Genomic DNA, 23,717 nt, shown 5'->3' with positions numbered 1-23,717 from the left:
CTTACTATTTTCTTCCTTGCTCACTCTATGGCCATATTGGTCTCCTTGCCATGCCAGATACATTCTTAAGTACCCTCTTGTCCCAGGGTATTGGCACTTGATTTTCCCTAGATTGGAAATTCTCGGATATCTGTTTGGCTCACCTCATCACCTTTTTCATGCCTTTTATGGTCATGCTGTTTTAAAATTAAAACTTTTATTTCATGTAGTCAAATGACCATGTTATTTAAAACCACAGCCTTCTTACCTCTCCTCATATATTCACTTTATTCCTCTTGTCTCTTTATTCTCCATGGCACTTACCAGTGTCTTCTATATAATATTTTTGCTTTTTTGTCTTCCCCTCTAAAAGCTTCACAAGAGCACAGATTTTTAGATGTTTACTGCTAAATTCTTAATGTCCTAAAACTTTGTTTGGTGCATAGTAAGCTCTTAGTATATATTTGTTGAATGAATGAATGAGGAAAACTTTCTTTGATAACAGCGTCAGCCTAGACAAAAGTGAGAAATGGTGATTAAAAGAGTGAAGGCCCTGAGCAAGGACAGCATATAATTTAGTGACTAGAATGTATAGTGAATATCCTGAGATGAGGCTAGAGTTGGATGATAGCCAGATCCTGTAAGACCTTCAACATTTTTGGATGTAACTTTAAGTATAATGGGAATCCACCAAAGGATTTCACTACTTAATACCTCAGAGTTTATTTCCTGAGTACAAAGATATTCTCCTATGTAACCATAGTACAACTTTCAAAGTCAGGAAGTTGGCATTGATTCATTATTACCATTTAATCCATAGAATTCATTCGAATATTGCTGATTTTCCCAATATTATTTACAGGTTCAGGATCTAATCTAGAATCATGCAGTGCATTTAATTGTTGTGTCTCTTTAATCTCCTTCAATCTGGACCAGTTCTTCAGTTTTTCTCTTGTCTTTCGTGACCTTGACATTTTTGAAGAGTACAGGCTAGTTACTTTTTAGAATTTTCCTCAATAAAGCCTTGTCTCATTTTCTTGTGATTTCTGCATTTTTGCATAGGAGTACGAGCGAAGTGATGCTGTGTTCTTTCTGGTGCATATCAGGAAAAATAAGATGTGGATTTGTTCAGTAGTGGTAATGTTTATTTTTGTCGCTTGGTTAAGATGGTGTTTGCCAGGTTTCTTGACCTTACAGTTAATAAGCATGTTGTACTCATTAGTAAATATTTTGTGGGGAGATACTTTGGGACTATGTAATATCCTGTTTCATTACACACTTTTCATTATTTTAGCATTTATTGATGAATCTTATCAGAATTAGATATTATACTCTGAAAGATACCAAATGGTAATTTTTCTAATTTCATCTAGACTATGGTACTGTAGGATAGAGTTTTCCCTATTCACCTGTGTATTTACTTCAGAATGGTGTTCTTTTCTTCAATGGGTTGTTATTTCTTACTGTCACTTATTTTATTTAGATTGGTTCAATGCTTAGCCATTGGAAGCCCCTGAAAGCTACCTCCTGCGCCCTTTTGACATGTCCTCATCATTTTTTGAGTACTTCCTTAACTTTCTGGCATAGCAAGATGTTTTAGGCTTGAATATTGAATTTTTTCAGTCTCCGCCCTTGAGTCAGCCATTTCTCTAAGGAGCACTTGGCTCCTTTTAATGCAAAAGATCATCTGGGCAGTAGGTGTGCTTATTGCTACTGTGAAGTGTTACTGCTTATAGGCCCTCTTAGCATATACATTTAGGAAATACATACTTACACATTTATACTTGTTTTTATTTCTCTCTGCTACCTTTAAAAAATGAGTTAAAAAACTAGCTGAGTGCAGTGACATGCACCTGTAGTCCTGGCAACTCAGGGGCTGAAGTGGGCAGATTGCTTGAGCCTGGGAGTTCAAGGTTACCATGTACTATGATTGCGCTACTGTACTGCAGCCTGGGCAACAGAATGATACCCTGTCTGTAAACAAGCAAAAAAAGTTCACATTGATATCTCCAGTTCCAGTTTAAAACTGTGGAGTTATTCTAACCTTCTGTCTTCTCATATTTGTGGATTTTTTTGTTTGTTTTTTTGAGACAGGTCTTGCCCAGGCTGGAGTACAGTGGTACTATCTTGGCCCACTGCAGCCATGACCTCCAGATCAAGTGATCCTCCCACCTCAGCCTCATGAGTAGCTGTGACCACAGGTGTGCGCCACCATGCCTGGCTAATGTTTGTATTTTTAGTAGAGACAGGGTTTCGCTGTGTTGCCTAGGCTGGTCTCGAACTCTGGGCTCAAGTGATCCACCCGCCTCAGCCTCCCAGGGTGCTAGGATTACAGGCGTGATCCACTGTGCCTGGCCCTTTCAGGTATTTGTATCTCTGACCTTGAGAAACTTGGCTTCCATTATCTTCAATGTATTTACTTAATTGCGTAGTTTTTCCTGTTTATAACCAAACTCATAGCCATGCCAGCCAAAAGCTTGGTCTTAGATATGTTGCCCACTCCTGCTGAAAATTTGCCCCCAGAAATAATCATTACAAAAATACCCCTGATGAAGGGGTGGGGGAAGTATAAGGGAAAAAGGAAAGGCGGAAAACTTAGAGGCCAGTTAGAAAGCTTGGCCTGACCCCTTTCTCCTCCTTTCCCTGCCAGACTTGCTGACTGACAGCTCACCCTGATGGGGGGGAAGACTGCTTTATATTTTGTGATCATTCTGGCTGCTATGCAGAAAACAGTTTGGAAAGAATGAGAAAGGAGATGGAGAGATTGTCTAGGAAACTTGAATTTCTAGCTGAAAGACAGTCGTAGCTTTGATGTGCTGTGTGGCAGTGCTGGAGATAGATAGAGATGGGCTTACCCAAAACATTTGAACGTTGGTAAACCTGTTTTTAATTGGCAGTTTACCAGAGATACTAATTTGTCTAATGGATACAAACTTACTTATTTTAGTAAGAAATAGTATTTTTAAGAAATATTTTGGTTTTCGGAGCAGATGTTAGTTTGCTTTTAGCCAATAACAGTTGATAAATATTTTTCTGTGGTGGTGGGTATGAGTTTTTGTTCATGGTTTTTCACTGCATATATTTTTTAAGCTTCTGGTTTACGTATGAAAAGACTTTTTTCATATAAAATAGCTGCTCAAAGGAAGCATGAATAATTTTTGCATCATTTTAAACCAGTTGTAATTACATAAATGCATGTAATGTTTAGCTCTGGTAATTATTAATTCTGCTCTATTTTTTAGATATTATGATCAGATTTGTTCTATTGAACCCAAATTCCCATTTTCTGAAAATCAGGTAAGTCATTAATTCTGTCTTAAAATTATATGGTAATAGCACCCATTTCCTTCTGCCAATATCTTCACTGTCTTTAGAGTTTTATGAGATATTGTTATAAAAATAGGAGCTTTTAGGTCTGTCTGATGCGAATATATGTGCTTCTGAAGAAAGAATCTCCTGGAATTCTGTTCATGTCATTCTTCAGTCACTTCGGGGGCTCATGTAGAGCAATGGTTTGTTTGTTTTTTTTTTTTGGACTTCGTTTTATGTCAGTAGGATCTATTGACTGATTAATCTATTGTGTCCATCCCTTTGACTTTTTCAGAATTAGGAAGGAAACTGCACAATTCAGGAATTATTAGTCTCAGTTTATGTGCTTTAAAAATTATTTGCACAAGTTACATTTGCATGTGAAAGTTGCAAATGCTGTTTTGATTAAATGCTAATTACATGAATGTCAACTTTATTTTCTCCTTAAAGGCTAGATGTTGAAAATGCTGATAATTTCTTATTGTTTTACTTTGGAGATTGGATAAAGATTTTAAAATTAGTGATACTTTTAAATTTTAAAATAGTTATAAGAAAAGTACTTTAAACATTCTTGTCCTAAAGTTTTTACAGGTGAAATAATTATATGTTGAGGTTTCCTTTAAAATATTCCTGGAAAAAAAGCGTAAGTGGCTGGAGGCAGGGCAAGTTGGGAGGTAGATGAACCAAGAAGGGCAAAAGACTAAAGCTGCTGATGGATATACTGGAGTTCATTCTCTTTATTCTCTTCAGTTTTTCTGTATGTTTGAAAATTTCCCTAATCAAGAATTTAGAAATTTTTGTATTAGATTGCAATAAATAATTTAAATGAGGTTTATTTCTTTCTAATCTTTGTATGTGATAACACATATTTCAGGAGCAGAGAGAGTTTTTTAATAAAGTAAACATTTAATTTTCATGTAGCATACAGAAAAGTGAACAAATCATGGGTATAGCTTGAATCTTACAAAGTGAATATGCCTGTATAACCACCACCTAGATAAATAAATAAAATATTAACTCATCCCCCAAAATAACCATTCTCCTACTTTTGTCATCATGGAATAGTTTTTAATTTCATCTTCTAGGAAACCTGTAGTACTTACTTTTATTTCCCTTGCTTCACTTGGCTTATTTGACAAGCATCTACTACTTATTTTGTTACGTTAAAGTCATTGTGTGTTTATAAAGATGAATAAGATAGTGTTTATGACTACCAAGGCAGAACGACTATTTGAAATATCCCAGTGCCAGTATTTTACTTTTTTTAAATTTCAATTTAAAAGGAGAAGGAAAGGAAGTTGGGTGGTTATAGGAGATAATATTTTGAGCTTTTGTCCTTTTTTTCATGGTGGATTTTTCTTCAAAGAAGACTTAATATTTAATGAGATTCAGGAAGGTAACGTAATTTTCTGTTTTCTTTCATTCTATCCAGATCTGCTTGACATTTACCTGGAAGGATGCTTTTGATAAAGGTTCACTTTTTGGAGGCTCTGTAAAACTGGGTATGTAATTTTTAATAAAAGTGATAGGAAAATTGGTCTAACTATTTTGCATTATTTTTAGTTTTTAAAATTGTTATCCTAATGACTCTTTGTAAATACTAAAGTTTTTTACATCTCATTCTCTTTTTAACTTCAACTTTTAATGCAATTTTGAAATATTTGTAGAGAGCCCATGCCTTGCCAGGCACTGTCCTAGTTATAAAAATGAATAAAACCGATGTACTTAGTTGTTGGGAAGATAGTTGATCATTTAAAAGTGTAATATGTAATATAAGCCTATGAACAAACTCACGGAAGCATATATGAGGAAGAAAGTAATTCTACCTTTTGAAAGTAGACAGTGTTTGAGTTAGGCCTTGAAGGATGGATTTGTAGAAAATAATATTACAGATACAAAATCATAACCATAGTTCAGAAGGGTGAGGACTTTTGATCTACCAGCTCCAGCAAGATAACCTCTCTGTGCCTTAATTTTCTTTTCTGTGAAATGGAGATAATACTGTTTATCTCATTGGATTCTTTTTTTTTTTGAGACAGTTTTGCTCTTGTTGCCCAGGATGGAGTGCAGTGGCACGATCTTGGCTCACTGCAACCTCGGCTTACTGGGTTCAAGTGATTCTCCTATTCTCCTGCCTCAGCTGGGATTACAAGCACCCGCCACCACACCCGGGTAACTTTTTTAGTAGAGACGGGGTTTCACCATGTTGGCCAGGCTGGTCTCGAACTCCCGACCTCAGGTGATCCACCCACCTCGGCCTCCCAAAGTGCTGGGATTACAGCTGTGAGCCCCTGGCCTATTCCATTGGATTCTTATGTGGATTGAATGAGTGAATACATGTAAAGTCCTAAGAACAGTGCTTTATTAGCTGCAATGAATAATTATATTATTATATAACACTGTAATGTATATATGATAGATGTATATTATATGTATATACAATGTATATGATATACATATGTATATATGTATTATATGCATATATGTATTATATGTATATATGTATTATATATGCATATATAATGTGTATTACATATGCATATATGTGTATTACATGTGCATATATAATGTGTATTACATGTGCATATATAATGTGTATTACATGTGCATATATAATGTGTATTACATGTGCATATATAATGTGTATTACATATGCATATATAATGTGTATTATATATAATGTGTATATATGTATTATATGCATCTATGTATTATGTATATATGTATTTATGCATATATAATGTATTATATATGCATATATAATGTGTATTATATATGCATATAAAATGTGTATTTATGCATATAAAATGTGCATTATATATGCATATATATGCATATATAATGTGTATTATATATAACGTGTATTATATAATGTGTATTATATATACATATATAATGTGTATTATATATACATATATAATGTGTATTATATATAATGTGTATTATATGCATATATAATGTGTATTGTATATGTATGTATAATGTGTATTGTATATGTATGTATATATGTATATATAATGTGTATTATGTATATAATACATATATGTATGTATATATGTATATATGTGTATATAATACGTATTATACATATAATATACACATATGTGTATATAATACGTATTATATACATATTATATACACACATGTATATATACTTACATATACATAGGTATATATATTTGTATGCATATATACATGCATACATTTATGTGTATGTATAATATATATAATATGTATACTATATGTATATATTCATATATTATACATATATGTATATATTATATAATATATAAGAAATATAATATGTATATATACATGTATTATATATAAGTATGTATAATATGTCTTATGGTATATCCTTTTTATAGTATACATATTCATTATATAAGGTATGCTATAATGTATACTATATACCTTATAAGATATAGATATATAATATGTATTATATAGTATGTGCATACCATATACATACATATATCTATATATCTTATATAAGGTTTATACTTATATATAAGTGAGGAAATGGAAATATATATTTTATAGTAGATATTATAATGTTAATTTAATAATAATTATTGTTATGGCTTTTAACTATAGGTTGAATTGGGGATTATGGAGGGTGATGGTATTAGCAGATTGTGAAGAGTTGCAAATATTATGCTGCTGACTTTGTACTTTTCCCTCTTATATAATAATAGTGCATGTTTATTGGGCATTTATTTTACCCAGGCACTCTGTAAGGGACTTTATAAATAATCTTACTGAATTCTCCAATAGCTTAATGAGGAAAAGGCACTATTATGCCAGTTGAACAAACTGGTTTAGAAAGATTACATGATTTTCTGAAGTCATATGGTTAGGATTTAATAAAGCTGGAATATGAATCTAGAAGGCCTAACTCCCGGGACTAGAGAGAGAAACAGACCAGTTAGGAGACTGATGAGAGATGATGAGGTTAGATAAGCTAGTGTGTGCGAGTCACAGAAGAGAGGGATTTCAGACTTTTCAGAGGTGAAGTTGACTGAATTTGCTGACTACCAGTCAGAAGGAAGAGTAGGAGTTGAGGCTTGACTCTGAGATTTAATAAGTTGGTTTGACCTGTTGGATATTTATTCCTCTTAGTAGAAAGGTTGAGTCTGATTTTTCTGTGTTACGTCTGGGTAGACGTTTCTCTGGCATTTTGAAATAAAGGATTTAAAGCTCAGAAGAGAAAGATATATACATTCGGGAACAATTATTAGGTGATAATAAATTTATTCCTTCTGGCAGATAATTGACTGAGAAAGGTATCAAAGTCAGAGCTAAGTAATATAACATTCAGGGGAAATAGAGGAAGAGGTTCTGGGAATGAGGTTGAGAAAAAGCTTTCATATCTTACAGGAACCAGGGTAAAATAGAGATGTGAAGGAATGCCAGAAGAGTTTCAAAGGTGATGTGGTCCAGTGGTTCCCAAACCTGGCTGCGTATTAGTATTACCTGGGAAAAATGTTAAAGGTTTATCTTTAAAGATGAAGATACAGAGTGCCAGATGTGACAGGAGAAAGTTTTGGAGTAGGGCACTGGAAGTAGTATCTTTGGAAATATCTCCAGGTGGCCGGGCGCAGTGGCTCACGCCTGTAATCCCAGCACTTTGGGAGGCCGAGGCAGGTGGATCACGAGGTCAGGAGTTTGAGATTATCCTGACCAACATGGTGAAATACTGTCTCTACTAAAAATACAAAATTAGCCAGGTGTAGTGGCGCACGCCTTGTAATCCCAGCTACTCAGGAGGCTGAGGCAGGAGACTCACTTGAACCTGAGAGGCAGAGGTTGCAGTGAGCCGAGATCGTGCCATTGCACTCCAGCCTGGGCGACAGAGCGAGATTCCGTCTAAAAAAAAAAAAAAAAAAGAAAATATATCCAGGTGATTCTGATGATCATCCCAGGTCCAGGCTGGAACATCCTTGACAGAGTCATTGTGGCAGAACTCAAGTCATGTAAGGTTGGAGAAGTCACTGGATTTAGCAGAGAGAAGTTTCTCTTGGAGTATCCTGAAGAAGCATCAGATTGAGGGGTGAATGGGAGTTGAGGGAATGGAAACAGTAAATGTGGGTTGCTCATTTCAGGAAATCTACAGTAAAGATTTGGGGACAAAGGGAGCGTCATTCTGAGAGGGAGCCAAGGTGAAGAAAAGGATTTTTAGTGTTGTTATGACTTAAGAAATTTTGTAGGCTGAGAATAAGGAGCAGGTGGCAGGAGAACTAGGAGACACTTGAGTGATGAATTCAAGTATCCAGAAAAACTGGGAAGCAAAAAATCAGATCATAAAGCAGGAGGTGGTTCATCAAGGCATTTCTAGTAGCAAAAATTGTTAATTAAATGTCCTTCAGTAATGTCTTGGTTAAATAAAAGGCTACTCATTCATTTGAATATTGTGTACTTTTGGAATACTAAGAATAAAAATGCATATATATATTTGTTGATATGTAAAGCTATATCAACAAAATATTGAGTAAAAGGCCTGCCTTAGTTCAGAGTTGTTGCATTGTACAACTCTAGGGTCCCCTGAGTTGGGCTCCTTGGGACACTCCTCATAAGGAACCCAGAGTAATTCTTCCTCGAGTTGTGCATTGCAGGCAACTCGAGTGTGGTATAGTATCCACTTTGTGAAAAGTTATGTGTGTGAATGTGTATGTAGTTATTTGTGAGATACCAAAAAATAAATTCTGGTTAACTCTGGAAGATGAGATCTTGGGTGATTTTTAATTATTTTTTTGTAGTTTAGAAAAATTGTTTGAATTTTAGAAAGCTGTTATTTTCATTCTGAAAAACTTAGAGGCTGGAAGTGGCGGCTCGTGCCTGTAATCCCAGTACTTGGGGAGGCCGAGACAGGCGGATCACTTGAGCCCAGGAGTACAAGACCAGCTTGGGGAACAGAGGAAACTCTGTCTCTACAAAAAGTAAAAAAATTAGCCAGACATGGTGGCATGTGCCTGTAGTTCTAGCTGTTTAGGGGGTTGAGGTGAGAGGATTGCTTGAGCCTGGAGGTTGAGGCTGCAGTAAGCCATGATCACGCCACTGTACTTCAACCTGGGTGACAGAGTGACACCTTGTCTCAAAAGAAAAAAAAAAAATGAAAAAGAGCAAGTAAGAAACAAGAATACAGTTAAATACTTAGAAAGTCATCTTTGAGAAAAGGAAAATTATATATTGTTTTGAAAACCTGGTTTAAGTTTAGATGGATAGAAGAAAATAAAGGAAAAAAGATAAAATAGCTCTTATATGTAAAATCTCATAAAAGTTCTTATACATGAGAAATTGTCAAAATAAAATGAGAGACTACAGTCTGGTATGATAATATCTATGGGCAACATAATAGACTGAGATATGTATCTGATATATAAACAGTTTACTTTTATTTCTTGTTTGGAATATATTTCATTCTTTTTTTTTTTTTTTTTTTTTTTGAGAACAGTCTTGGTCTGTTGCCCAGGGTGGATGGAGTGCAGCGGCATGATCTCGGCTTGCTGCAACCTCTGCCTCTGAGGTTCAAGTGATTCTCGTGCTCCAGCCTCCTGAGTAGCTGGGATTACAGGCATGCACCACCACGCCTGGCGAATTTTTGTATTTTTAGTAGAGGCAGGGTTTCACCATGTTGGCCAGGCTGGTCTCGAACTCCTGGCCTCAAGAGCTCCGCCCACCTTGGCCTCCCAAAGTGCTGGGATTACAGGTGTGAACCACCATGCCTGGCTGATACTTAATTTTGTTCCTTGCTCTCTCCTGCCACACTGGCCTAATGTATATAGTTATTGAATTAATTAAAATTATATTCAGAACTTGAAGGCATTGATCCCTTGCTTTTTTTTTTCTTTTTTTTTTGGTAGGGAGTCTCACTCTGTCACTAGGCTGGAGTGCAGTGGCGTGATTTCAGCTCACTGCAACCTCTGCCTCCAAGGTTCAAGTGATTCTCCTGCATCAGCCTCCCGAGTAGCTGGGACTACAGGCGCGCGCCACCACGTCCAGCTAATTTTTGTACTTTTAATAGAGACAGCGTTTCACCATGTTGGCCAGAATGGTCTTGTTCTCTTGATCTCGTGATCTGCCTGCCTCAGCCTCCCAAAGTGCTGAGATTACAGGCATGAGCCACTGCACCTGGCCAATCCCATGCCTTTTAGTATCTAGTGTTACTGATGAAAAGTCTGGTTTTTGTTATTTTATAAGTGATCTGTTTCTTTGCTCTTGGGAATATTTTTACATTCTTCTCTTTATCTTTCATGTTTAGAAATCTCAAAAGACTTAATGGGATTTCATTTTATTTGTGTGTAGGGCATTTCTTTTTGGCCCTTTTAGTTTGAACACGTATCTCCCTTAAGCTCTGGGAAGTTTTCTTATATTTCTTTGATAATTTGCTTGTCTCTTTTGTCTCTCTTTCTTTGGAATACTTTATTAGATGTTGGTTGTTCTGAGTTCACTCATAATTTTTATATTTTTTCTTGACTTTGTTCTTTCTGAGAGATTGCCTAGATATTAATTTTAAAACTTGAAAAAAAGTTTTTTTCCTTCCTCCGCCCTTTAAAACTTTTGAAAAAAATTTAACAATCAAGTTTTTAATTTTTAGAAGCTTTTTCTTATTAATTAAAAAAATCCTTTTCTTTTGTGGATGTACCATCTTTGAATCTCTTTAAGGAATGCTAATTGTGATCTTTGGAATATTATCGTTTATGACTGGAATTGTCTTTATTTATTTTGGGCTTAGTTTTTCAGTTCACATTGCTCTTCCTTTATTTTGCTGCAGGCTTTTTTCACAACCTGTTTATTTTAGATTTTCCATATATTTAATAAAGTAGGTTAGAGTAGCTGGTGTTTATGTCTGCTTTAGTTTAGAATGAGGAGACTAGAATTGGTTTGGAAGCAAGTTGAAAACTGGGGTTTATTACATAGGAGGCCACCAAAGTACTGTAACAAGGAGGGCTTTACTTTATGGTACTACTCCTGTGGCACAAACATGCAAATGTAGTATTGTTCTGATTCTCCTAGATTGGTTTGTTCAGTGTTTTTTGTAAGGAGCCTTATTTTGCCTGGTGGTCAGTGCCTTGCACATTATGCAAGATCTTGATTGAATTCTGTAAGTAATAGGGAGCTATTGTAGATTTTTAAAAGTTATTTTTCAATTGTGATACAATATACACAATATGCCTTCTTAACCATTTTAAGTGTACACTTCAGTGGTATTAAGTACATTTACATTATTGAGCAAACATCGTCTCGAGAACTCTTTTTCACCTTACAAAACTGAAACTCTGCCCAGTAAATGATAACTTCACAGACTGGGGGGCAGTGGCTCATGCCTGTAATCCCAGCATTTTGGGAGGCTGAGGTGGGAGGATTGCTTGAACCAACGAGTTCAAGACCAGCCTAGGCAACATAGTGAGTCCCTGTCTCTACAAAAGATACAAAAATTAGCCGGATGTGGTGGCCTGTGCCTGTAGTCCCAGCTACTCAGGAGGCTGAGGCAGGAGGATTGATTGTACCCAAGAGGTAGAGGCTGCAGTGAGTGTGATTGCACTAGTGCACTCCAGCCTGGGTGACAGAGTGAGACCCTGTCTCAAAAGAAGAAAAAACAATTATAATGTCCCATTCTTCCCTCCCCCCTCAACCCTTGGCAACTAGCATTCTTTCAGTCTCTGAATTTAACTGTAGGTACCTCATACAAGTAGAGTCATAGACTGCATTAAAAAAAAATTTCACAACATGAAATTTATTATCTTAATCATTTTTAAGTGTACAGTTCACTAATGTTGGGTGTATTTCACGTTGTTGTAAAATACATCTCCAGAACTTTTTCATCTAGCAAATCTGAAATAATGTACTAATTGAACAACAATCCCCCTCCCCCTACCACCATCCCTGATAACCATCATTCTGATTTCTGTCTCTATGAATTTCATTACTCTAGGTAACTCATATAAGTGGAATCATACAATATTTGTCTTTTTGTGACTGACTTATTTCGTTTAGCTTAATGTCCTCAAGATTCATCCGTGTTATAGCATATGATTTCCTTCTTGTTTAAGGCTCACTAATATTCCATTGTATGTATATACCACATTTTGTTTATATATTCATCAGATCACAGACACTTGGGTTGCTTTCATGTTTGGCTTTGTGAATAATGCTGCTATGAACATGGGCATACATATATCTCTTTGAGACTCTGCTTTCATTTTTTTGGGGGTATATACCCAAAAGTGGAATTGCTGGATAAAATAGCAATTCTATTTTTAATATTTTGAGGACCCGCCATATTGTTTTCCACAGTAGTTGCACTTTTTTTAATTTTAATTTTTTATTTTGAGACAGGGTCTCGCTCTGTCGCTCAGGCTGGAGTATAGTGGCATGATCATAGTTCACTGCAGCCTTGAACTCCTGGGCTCTAGTGGTCCTCCTGCCTCCGAGTAGCTAGGACTATAGACATGCACCACCATACCTGGCTGTTTAAAAACAATTTTTTTTTTTTTTTTTTTGTAGAGATGGGGTCTTGCTGTGTTGCTCAGGCTGACCTCAAACTCTTGGCTTCAAGAGATCCTCCTGCCTCAGCCTACCAAAGCGCTGAGAGTACAGGAGTGAGCCACCATGCCCAACCACGAGTTTGCATTCCTGCCAACAGTACAGGAAGGTTCCAGTTTGTCTATATCTTCATCAATGCTTATTTTCTGTTTGTTTTTTAATAGGAGCTATCCTAAGTGGATGTGAGGTGTGTAGATTTTTTTTTTTTTTTATCAGAGTTGGGTTTTAGCCCAGCTAATCTGCTAGCCCTTTGAGAAATGTATTTGCATGAGGGAGTAAAGCATAAGGCCAGCTAGGAGGTAATTGCATTGACTTAGATTTGTGGTAATGAGGAACTGGTTTGATTGTGGTGGGACAATGCGATTTTGAGAGGTGATGGAAAAATGGAAATAATTTATTCAAATTTAAGAAACTGAGAGAAATGACATGAAAATGACTTTTACATTTGAATTTGATTGTAATAGAAATGTGGAAGTAAAGGGAAGGAGAGAAAGAATAACTTACTGTTCTTTAGCGTTTTAGGTGATGGGAATATTGTTGTGGAAATAAATATGCCTGTAAGGGCAGCTTGTAATATGGGAGCATATGACAGCAAGAAAACAGGTCTGGGATGATAGAGGTCATAGTATTTCTCTTTGAAACATTTGTTTTCTTTAGAAAAAATAATCTGATGAATTTTTCTTTCTCAATTTTTTACAGCTCTTGCAAGCTTAGGATATGAAAAGAGCTGTGTGTTGTTCAATTGTGCAGCCTTAGCTAGCCAAATTGCAGCAGAACAGAACCTGGATAATGATGAAGGATTGAAAATCGCTGCTAAGCATTACCAGGTATGCGGAAAAGTAGTTACTACAATAATGATCAACACTAAATTGGATTAAGTGGAAAATAATTTGCATTTAGGTTTATACATACTTCTTACGCAACAGATGTTTTCTTAAACGAATGCACTTTTAAAATGAATTGATTCTTACTGTTGAAGCCCTTAGATAAACTGTCTATAGACCAGGTCTGTTATTCCTCATTGTTTTATACCCAGCACCTAGCACAGTGCCTGGCACATAATAGAGGCTCAATAATCGTTGGTTGAAGAAATTATGAAATGTCTGAGGTTTCGTCTCAGGCATTTAGGGTAAATCCATTTTAAATAAATTACCTAATTAAAAAAATTTGTACATTCTTTTCATATGTTTTCTTAGAGTGAGACACACTTGAAATTTCACCGTTGTTACAAAAATAAAGACAACAAATTGGCAAGAAAATAAAATTTTAACTTTGAGACTTGTGGAGAGGTCATATTTAAATGTGGTCAGACGTAATGTCCCTAAGTTGCCTAATCTATTTTACGTACTAATCATTTACTAATATGGCATGTTATTTTGTGGCAGTTTATTTTATTTTATTAATTAATTAATTAATTTATTTTGAGATGGAGTCTCGCTCTGTTGCCCAGGCTGGAGTGCAGTGGCGCAATCTCGGCTCACTGCAAGCTCTGCCTCCTGGGTTCACGCCATTCTCTTGCCTCAGCCTCCTGAGTAGCTGGGACTACAGGCATCCGCCACCTCGCCGGGCTAATTTTTTTTGTATTTTTGGTAGAGATGGGATTTCACTGTGTTAGCCAGGATGGTCTTGATCTCCTGACCTCGTGATCCACCCACCTCGGCCTCCCAGAGTGCTGGGATTACAGGTGTGAGCCACCACGCCCGGCCAGCAATTGTTTATTATTTATTCAGCTTTTTTTTGTTTTGATTAAAACAACAGTAAATGATCAGTGGTAAGTAATATATATAATCATGTTGTAATTTTATATTACTTTCTAATTTACAAAGTGTTTTCATGTACATTATTTGACTCTCAGATAAACCTTGTGACATATGTCATATAATGTCATTCCCATTTTACATACGAGGAGACTAAAGGTCAGAAGTCTTAATAGAGCAGTCCATTTGGGTTTCAGTAGTTCTGATTCCAAATTTCATGTAATTCCAAATGTCCTTCCACTGTTTCACCCCCAAACCTCCCATGAAATTTGCTTGTCTCAGAGGTAGTCTGCTTTTTCCCGTTGTTTATATTTAGGGGAGAGGTGAGTGATGCTATTCTGAGAAAGTAAAAGGAAAATACACCTTAAGCAAACAACATGCTCCAAATTGTGGCTTGCCTTACAGTTTTGAATGGGCATAGATGACAAACATAATGCATACGCTATTTCTTTTTGAGGCTATACATGGCAAATATTTTAAAATGTGAAAACGAGCCGGGCGTGGTGGCTCACGCCTGTAATCCCAGCACTTTGGGAGGCCGTGGTGTGCGGATCACGAGATCAGGAGTTCCAGACTAGCCTGGCCAACGTGGTGAAACCTGTCTGTACTAAAAATAGAAAAATTAGCTGGGTGTGGTGGTGGGCACCTGTAGTCTGAGCTACTCGGGAGGCTGAGGTAGGAGAATCGCTTGAACCCAGGAGGCGGAGGTTGTAGTGAGCTCAGATTGTGCCATTGCACTCTAGTCTGGGCGACAAGAGCAAGACTGTCTCAAAATAAATAAAATAAAGTAGTGGAAACGAAGTAAAATTTTATTTAGCTTTTGGTTAACTGTAACTCAGTTAATTGGTATATGAGATTTTAGAAAGGTCATTCTGAATTATGAAAGAAACATTCCATACTGTGAGGGTTCACAGCAGGGCACCTGGTATCATGGAAAGATAACTGGTGGTATTAGACCTAGGTCCTTGTCTAGGCTGCTTGCCACCCAGAAGCTTTGTGCCATTGGGCAAGTTCTTTAACCTCTGTAGTACCTCCAGTTCCTTATCTGTAAATGAGAGACTCAGACACCTTGCTGTTCTAGACTTTGATTCACTAGTTTAGTAAACAAGTTCAGTTGTTCATTCCTAGCAGATACTCTAGTCTTACAATACTTAATGACTGCAGAAACGTGCTGTTCATTTTAATACATTTGACTTTGAGTTTTCTCTGTGTTGTCTATTTATCTAACTCATGACACCTTTTTTTTTTTCTTTTTTGAGATGGAGTCTCGCTCTGTTGCCCAGGCAGGAGTACAATGGTGTGATCTTGGCTCACTGCAACCTGCGCCTCCTGGGTTCAAGCGATTCTCCTGCCTCAGCCTCCCGAGCAGCTGGTATTACAAGTGTGTGCCATCACACCCAGCTAATTTTTGTATTTTTAGTAGAGACGGGGTTTCATCATGTTGGCCAGGCTGGTCTTGAACTCCTGACCTCAGGTGATCCGCCTGCCTCAGCCTCCCAAAGTGCTGGGATTACAGGCGTGAGCCACCGCACCCGGCCAACTCATGACACCTTTTAATCCCAGACTGGTTTATTTCTTTTTCTTAGTATAATTTGTTTCATAAAAGCAAAGTTAGTATTAACAAAATATAATTTAGATGAAAAATCTGATGGGGAACATTTCACTAGCGAGCTCTGAAGGCCAGGCAGAAATCACTAGCAATGGGTAGTAATGCTGTTACTCAGAGGACTAGGTGTATGTACTATTTGGGGTGTCCCCTAACTATGGCATGTTTAATTATTTGAAAGATGAATTTGTTTGGGACCAAAGCAAGAGCATTGCAGTACTAAAAATATTTTAATGTTTATCCCTGCCTGTATTCTCATGTTAATTTTGAGGAAGTATATCTAAAAATAGCTTAAATCAGATTGTTCCATTAGTTTACTTTGTTTTTCCTTGTAATTTACTTTTAATCTTTGTTAAATCTCTTGTTATGCTATAGAGTTTTAGAAAGATAACCTTATTGTCTGTAGGTCAGATGTTTTAGATTGGTTTTACATAATATAAAAATTTAAATATATTAACTGTTCACTGAGTTAACATTTGAAATGACTTTTATATGTAACAGTAGGAAATTAAGTCTTGCTGAGTTCCTATAGATTTTAAAGAAATTCGTTTTCCCCCCTTTAGTTTGCTAGTGGTGCCTTTTTACACATTAAAGAGACGGTTTTATCTGCCTTAAATCGAGAGCCTACCGTGGACATCTCTCCAGATACTGTTGGGACCCTCAGCCTGATTATGCTGGCACAGGCTCAAGAAGTATTTTTTTTAAAAGCCACAAGAGGTAACTCCAATTTGTCTTTTTGTTGCATGTGAAAAGAAGTGATAAGGCTTTTAAATTAAGAAAGTGATTAGAATATAATATGTTCAATGTTGAGCTTTCCTTCTTGAACTTGATACATGGATTATGGAAAATTTTCAGCTATCCTTTTCTGAATTTGTGGCACAAATGCACATTTAAGAATGTAGGCTGTGTTTGAAATCATGAAATGGATCTTTAGTAATTGTCTTTAAACACTCCATTCTGGAATAGTATTTATGTATGTTTTTAACATGTCAGACATTTATTTGCAAATATTTATTGGGTACTTACTCTGTGCCAGTCACTGTTCTAGTTTCTAGATAAACGGAGTTAGAAAACAACCTTACGTTTTGGCGATGGGAGAGATGATAAGCAAGAATTAAGTAGACAGGATAATTTCATAAATAATTGCTATAAGATTTCAGAAATAATTGCTATAAAAAATAAGAATTATATGATAGTGGCTGGTGGTATGGTTATGGGATAGGGATGTAGGGGAAGCTGGGCTAATTTTAGATTCATTAGTCAAGAAGCCTTTCTTTCAGGAGGTCCTCTTTAAAGTAGACCTAAATGACAAGAAGGAGTCATCCAGGCACAGTCCCTGGCCCTGGGAATAAGGGAATAAGAATAATTCTTGTAAGGCATATAAGTTAGCATGAGAGATTGAAATATGGGCTGAATATGTAATATGGGCTGAAATTGAAAATAAGAGATAAGTCATCATGTGGAAGAAATAGGAATTGGAATACTTTTTTCTTTTAAAATAACAGCTTATATTGAGATAGAATTTATATACACTAAAGTTCACCCTTTCTAAATATACAACATAAAATTTTTAGTATATTCATAGAGTTTTGATTACCACTATCTTATTTTAGAACATTACCATCATCCCAAAAAGAAGCTGTGTACCCATTAGTATTCACTCCTCACTCCCCTTTTCCCCACTGCTGGCAACCACTAATCTATTTTGTCTGTTTTAAATTTTGTGCAGAAAATGTGATTTCATCAAGAAAGATGTTTTAAGATGCGTGTACAAACTTGTGATCTCAGTGTTTATACTGAGACATGTCAGATTAGCTCATATTTATTTTAATTATAATGGTCAATTTCATATTGTATTCCAGATAAAATGAAAGATGCCATCATAGCTAAATTGGCTAATCAGGCTGCAGATTATTTTGGTGATGCTTTCAAACAGTGTCAATACAAAGATACTCTCCCCAAGGTCAGTTATTGTTTTTATAAACACTTGCTTACTTTGCATGTGGAAATATTTAGACTTTTTTGTGTATAAGAAGCAAGTTGAAACTCATAAAGAAATTTGAAGTTTTAATAGAGTTATCTGAAGTATATAGTAAAAATAGTTTTTTTTTTTTTAATTTAAGATGCATGAACAATTCTTTTATATTTAGGGGATGCCTTTGCCTTTACCTTTTACTAAACTTGTTTTTCCAAGCTAGAACTCTTTCTGGAAAATGTTGACCATCTGTTTTCAATACTTTTATCAAATCAAGGCATTGTGTAGTTCTGAATCATTGGCGATTTGGTACAAGCATGTATACTTGAGCATGTTGATTATTCACACTTTTAATTATTGTCCTGTTTTCTTAAAGATGAGTCTTAAAGCGCAAAAACAGACATAAAGAAAAAAGGAAAAGAAAACTTAACAAATTCATCTGATACTTTGATTAGAATTCAGTTTTGCCAACAGGGATAAAAAATTGGGCTGCTAATGGACAGCTAAGGAAAAGCAACCATCTTAAACCACATATCACAGGAAGTATAATGTTTCAATGTAAACCTTTCTGAAGTGAAAATTGAAAAGACTATTCAGTGATGATCATTTGTTAATGACAAAGCAAATCACTAGTAAATTTGGAATGATTAATAAAGAAAACTTAAAGATTGAGTGAAATATATGTTTCAACTACTTCCTTCAGAAATGTTCAAGGAATTAGTTTCATCATATGGTATCTGTTACATGATTTTTTTTGGTAGGGGAACTTATTGATTTATAAGTCATATTCAGGAATCTTTGTACATTAAAAAATTGTAGACAACTTGGGGGTGAAATAAAAATGCACATAAGTGCATTAACAGTACTTGTTACTCAGAAAATGATCAATAAGGAATTAATGTGATGATTCCTGGGGATTTAAGATACACCAAGAGCCTAGTAGAAATTTGCCCAGGACTCTTGGGCATTAACAGCCTTCCTCTTAAAAAGAGACTTGGGATCTCCTCTCATGTTTTTTTCATCTGAAAGACCTCATGTTCAGCTGCACAGTGTTCCGTTACATCCTGTTGGGCCATTAGTTCAGTCCTGTCATGGAGAGAAGAAAGTCACCTACAAAGACTTGGAAGCTACCTCTGCAGCATTCCTGGTATTCCTTGAAAATCTCCTGTTTCAGAACCAAGTTGCTCCAGCCTTACCCTGAGAACTGGCATGAGTGTAGTTTGAAATTTAGATGTCTTTTATTTTTTCCTTTTTACTAATAAAGCTCATAAGGTATTTTCATATTCTAGTTATAAAACTGAAATGTCTGCAAGTAGTGATCCAGGAAGGTAGGAAATTATTCCCTGGGAGACAGGAAAGCACACAAGGTAGTAATTCAGTTTTTGATTCTCTTACATTTTTTGTTTAAATAGTGATTGTCTAGCCTAATTCCTTGGATTTTTTAAATATCATATACTTCCTAAAAGCAGTGAGGTTACAGGTTAGATTTTGACATTTTGGAAGAGCCACTACTAGTATAATTGCTTTCCTGCTTTATGTCTTTGGATCTTTTAAAATTAATTTTGACTGGAATTATTTTCAAAACAAAGAGGCAAAATAACACTTTGTCATTATCATTGGTCATATACTTAGTGCCTTTGTCTATGATATGTTTTTGAGTATATGATACTGAAATATTAGTGTATCTATGATACTAAATCATTTTTATATGGCTAAAATCATCTTTAGTAAGAACCTTCTTAGGATATGAATTTAAGTGAGAATTTACTGTCTTTTTTTAAAAACATGATGAAACAGTCATCTGTAGAGCAATTTCATTAGTATATGTGAGTAATGATGGTTTAGTTAACTCTACAGGCTGGGTAAGGGCTCATAAGAAAGCCTCTAAAGCCTCTGTGAATGTCCGTTCTACTTCTCTTTCTAATAATGCATGCTTTTCTTTCTTTTTGTAAACAAAATGTTGACTTCATGGATCAATTAAAGAGAATTGTAAAAACCTAAATTGGCTTCAGTTAACAGTTTAAAAAAACCCCTTCAATTGGAAGAAAAAAATTTAATTCATAGATTTCAATCCACACAAAATCATGTCGTCTTCTCTGTTTACACCTAATGACTAACCTTAATCTCTAAACCATTAATGGGGTGATTCTAATTTCTGTCTTCTTTTCCTTTTTCTTCCTGCATCCCATGTTGTCTGTGGTGGTTTGTGTGGTTGGACTCTCCCCTGGTCAGTATTTTTATTTCCAGGAGGTGTTCCCTGTCTTGGCTGCAAAGCACTGTATCATGCAGGCCAATGCTGAGTACCATCAGTCTATCCTGGCAAAACAGCAGAAGAAATTTGGAGAAGAAATTGCAAGGTTACAGGTGAGTCTCTTGGTAATAAATATTTAAGTAACTAACTTGGACCTCTTTTTTTTTTCCTAGTGAGATTTCCAAGTTTGCCCATAAAAACCTTTCCCATTCATCACCCCTGTCAGCAGCGACAAGTGATTGTTTTTATCTTTAGACTTTACTGCATGTTTTTTTGAGGTCTCATATTTTATCTAAAAAATTGATGCAAAATTTGCATTCAGTTCTCTTTTTTATCCATGTTTATTTTAATGTAAAAATAATTCTAAATTAATTGCCATCTCCAGATTATTTTTATCTTTAGACTTTACTGCATGTTTTTTTTGAGGTCTCATATTTTATCTGAAAAATTCATGCAAAATTTGCATTCAGTTCTCTTTTTTATTCATGTTTATTTTAGTGTAAAAATAATTCTAAATTAATTGCCATGCTCCAGGAGTATGTGTAGTGTTTAACTTGTGGCCTGGTCTTTGTCTAAACTGGGGCATATACTTCCACAACTTGAGGAGGACAGTGGAGAGATGTGTGTGCATATATATATATATATATATATATATATATCTTGTGAACAGCAGAGTACCTTCTATGCAGTTTTGCTCATACGGTTGGCATTGGGGTTGTCAGAAACTTGCTGTGACATTGTGGCACCTGAGGCAACTTGCCAGCAGGAGCAGGAGCTGTTTGTATGAGTTGTTTGTGTTTTGAGTATTGGTAGACAGAGGATAGAAAGATACTTAGGCATTTGAGTTAGGGAAGTTTAAATATTTACTGATTTTTAGAAGATACTATGGATGTCTTGGTTCATTTTGTGCTGTTATAGCGTAATACCACAGACTGGGTAATTGATAAAGAACAGAAATTTGTCACAATTCTGAAGGCTGAGAAGTCCAATATCAAGGTGCTGGCACCTGGTGAGGGCCTTTATGCTGTGTTACCCGTGGTGAATGGTAGAAGGGCAAGAGAGTGCTAGTGAGTGAGAGAGAGCAAGAGGGAGCCGAACTGCTCAGTGAAGCCCCTCTCTTGATAACTAACCCTCTCCCATGATAATGATATTAATCTATTCATGAGGGCAGAGCCCTCTTGACCTAATCACCTCTTATTATGCCCCCACGTCCCAACACTTTGGGATTGGGAGCACATGAACTTTGGGGGACACATTCAGACCGTAACAATGGAAATGTTGTTTAGGAGGTTCAGATTAATTAATTAGCCTTTTCATGGGAAAACATCTCACAGTGACCAAATCAGAGAAAGACTTTTTAAAAAAGTCAAACCCAGATTTGTCTGGGGCTTCACTTTGATTACAGTAACTTAGATTCATATATAAAAATGATTCTGAACAAGAAATTTGTGGGAAAGATTCATTTTTTAAGGCTAGCATATTTAAATTATAAGTTTAGTTTCTTTATTTTCTGGCTTCTGGGACGATTAGATTTAAGTAAGCCCATATTTAGTCTCTATAAATCAGTCAGAGAAAGACCTCCTCTTGAAATTTAATCTCATTTTTAAGTACCCCTGAAAAAGGAAACTATTTCAAATTCACATAATGGGAGGGAGGTAAAGACTTTTCCTCAGTTATAGACACATAGATTTTGCAGCTTTAGTTTTACAGCTTTAGTTATAGGTTAAAGTTAAGACAGAAGTTGGGTGTGATGGCACCTGCCTGTAGTCTGGCTACTTGGGAGGTTGAGGTGGGAGGATCGTTTGAAGCTAGTAGTTTGAGGCCATCCTGGACAATATAGTGACACCCCTTCTCAAAAAAAAGTTAACACAGAACATACTCACTGATCCATATTTCAAAGGGCAGTTATTCTTTCCAGTAGGCATGAAATATTTTTTAATTGATTTGCACTCCCAAGAAGGCAAACAGAACAGACAAGAAGTTGACCAATAAACCATATTCGCTGTAGTTTCTCACTCAGTAGAGAATAATACCCCATGATTCTGATGGATATCTTAGGAGGTCACACTATTAAACCAACTTTCTAGTTATGGCTACTAGCAAAGAGAAATAACTTACTGGTCCTGTGCAAACCAGAAATGAAAATAAAATCACAATCAGGAAAATCAAAACAATAGATAAAATGGCAGCAAAGGTAAAATTACTGCTTGGAATCACTTCTGGGGCCAAGAAAAATTGTACCTGAACTTAATACAGCTCATGAGTTGCACTTCTTGAACAGTGCAGTTTATGTGGCCCCAGAAGATGGATCTTCTTGGTCATCTTGGTGGCTCTTCAAAGATGATGAAATACAATTTTCAGAAAGGTATATAAACACACATATACGTACACATATAAAAACATGACTCATATAGAATGACTACATGTCAAAGATTTATTTGACTCATTGAGGGACCTAGCAAGATTGTAAATCTGATTTTGTGCAAGTATTGTTCTCTTAGTTATGATACTAGGTTGTAGGTACTGAGGAGATTGTCCTTATAGAATACTTGCTGATGTGTTTAGGGATGAGGGCTCTTAACATCTAACTTCAGTTTCAGATAGTTCTGCAATAAAAGAAAAAAAGGTACGTGATTATGTGTTTGTATGGGAAAGGAATAGATAAAGCAAATGTGGCAAAATGGTCATTGTTGAACCTAGCTAATTATGTTGTGGGCTTGAAATTTTTCAAAATTGGGAAAATAGATATATATAAGGTTATATAGTTCAATTCCTGTTCCTCTTTTTCCCTCTATCCTGTTCCCTCCATCCATTATTCCCACTGCCGCATAGTTAATTTCCATTAATTTCTTGTTTTTTTTTCTTTCTTTGAAATAGAAGCAAATATGTACATACACAGCACACACACACACATTGCACATTCTCACTTCTCATTCTTACTGAAGTGGTAGTATGCTATTAATATATACAGTGTTGTGTACCTTCTTTTCTCATATAACAATGTATCCTGAAGATCTCTTCATCTTAATTCAGCAATAGGGAGACCATCCTTAGAGCTGCATTGTACTTCACTGTGTAAGTCACAGTTTATTGCTGTCTCCTATTGCTGGATACTTGAATGTTTCCAAGGCTCACTATTCTAAACAATGCTACAGTAAAAAATCAGGTACACAAGTTATCTTATACTTCAGCAGGTATCTTAGCTTAGGCTGCCATAAGAACACCATAGACTGGGTGGTTTAAACAACAGAAATTTATTTTCTGATCGTTCTGGAGCCTGGAAATCCAAGGTCA

General features: G+C 35.8%; 1 protein-coding gene across 2 annotated transcripts in view; it reads left to right on the top strand.

The window, feature by feature from the left end:
• PDCD6IP (programmed cell death 6 interacting protein) overlaps positions 1-23,717 on the top strand; it is a 77,324-nt gene that overhangs the window by 10,254 nt on the left and 43,353 nt on the right. Inside the window, exons 2-7 of one of the 2 annotated variants that reach the window (XM_032162139.2) lie at positions 3,222-3,276; positions 4,721-4,790; positions 13,534-13,661; positions 16,761-16,914; positions 18,060-18,160; positions 20,405-20,536. In XM_032162139.2, coding sequence (XP_032018030.1) covers positions 3,222-3,276; positions 4,721-4,790; positions 13,534-13,661; positions 16,761-16,914; positions 18,060-18,160; positions 20,405-20,536 — 640 coding nt within the window. The remainder of the gene's footprint in view (positions 1-3,221; positions 3,277-4,720; positions 4,791-13,533; positions 13,662-16,760; positions 16,915-18,059; positions 18,161-20,404; positions 20,537-23,717) is intronic. The other variant, XM_032162140.2, reaches the window with a different exon arrangement.

This window comes from Hylobates moloch, unplaced genomic scaffold (assembly GCF_009828535.3).
Source record: "Hylobates moloch isolate HMO894 unplaced genomic scaffold, HMol_V3 SCAFFOLD_8, whole genome shotgun sequence".
NCBI classification, from domain to species: Eukaryota; Metazoa; Chordata; class Mammalia; order Primates; family Hylobatidae; genus Hylobates; species Hylobates moloch.
This window is presented reverse-complemented; position numbering and strand designations above follow the sequence as displayed.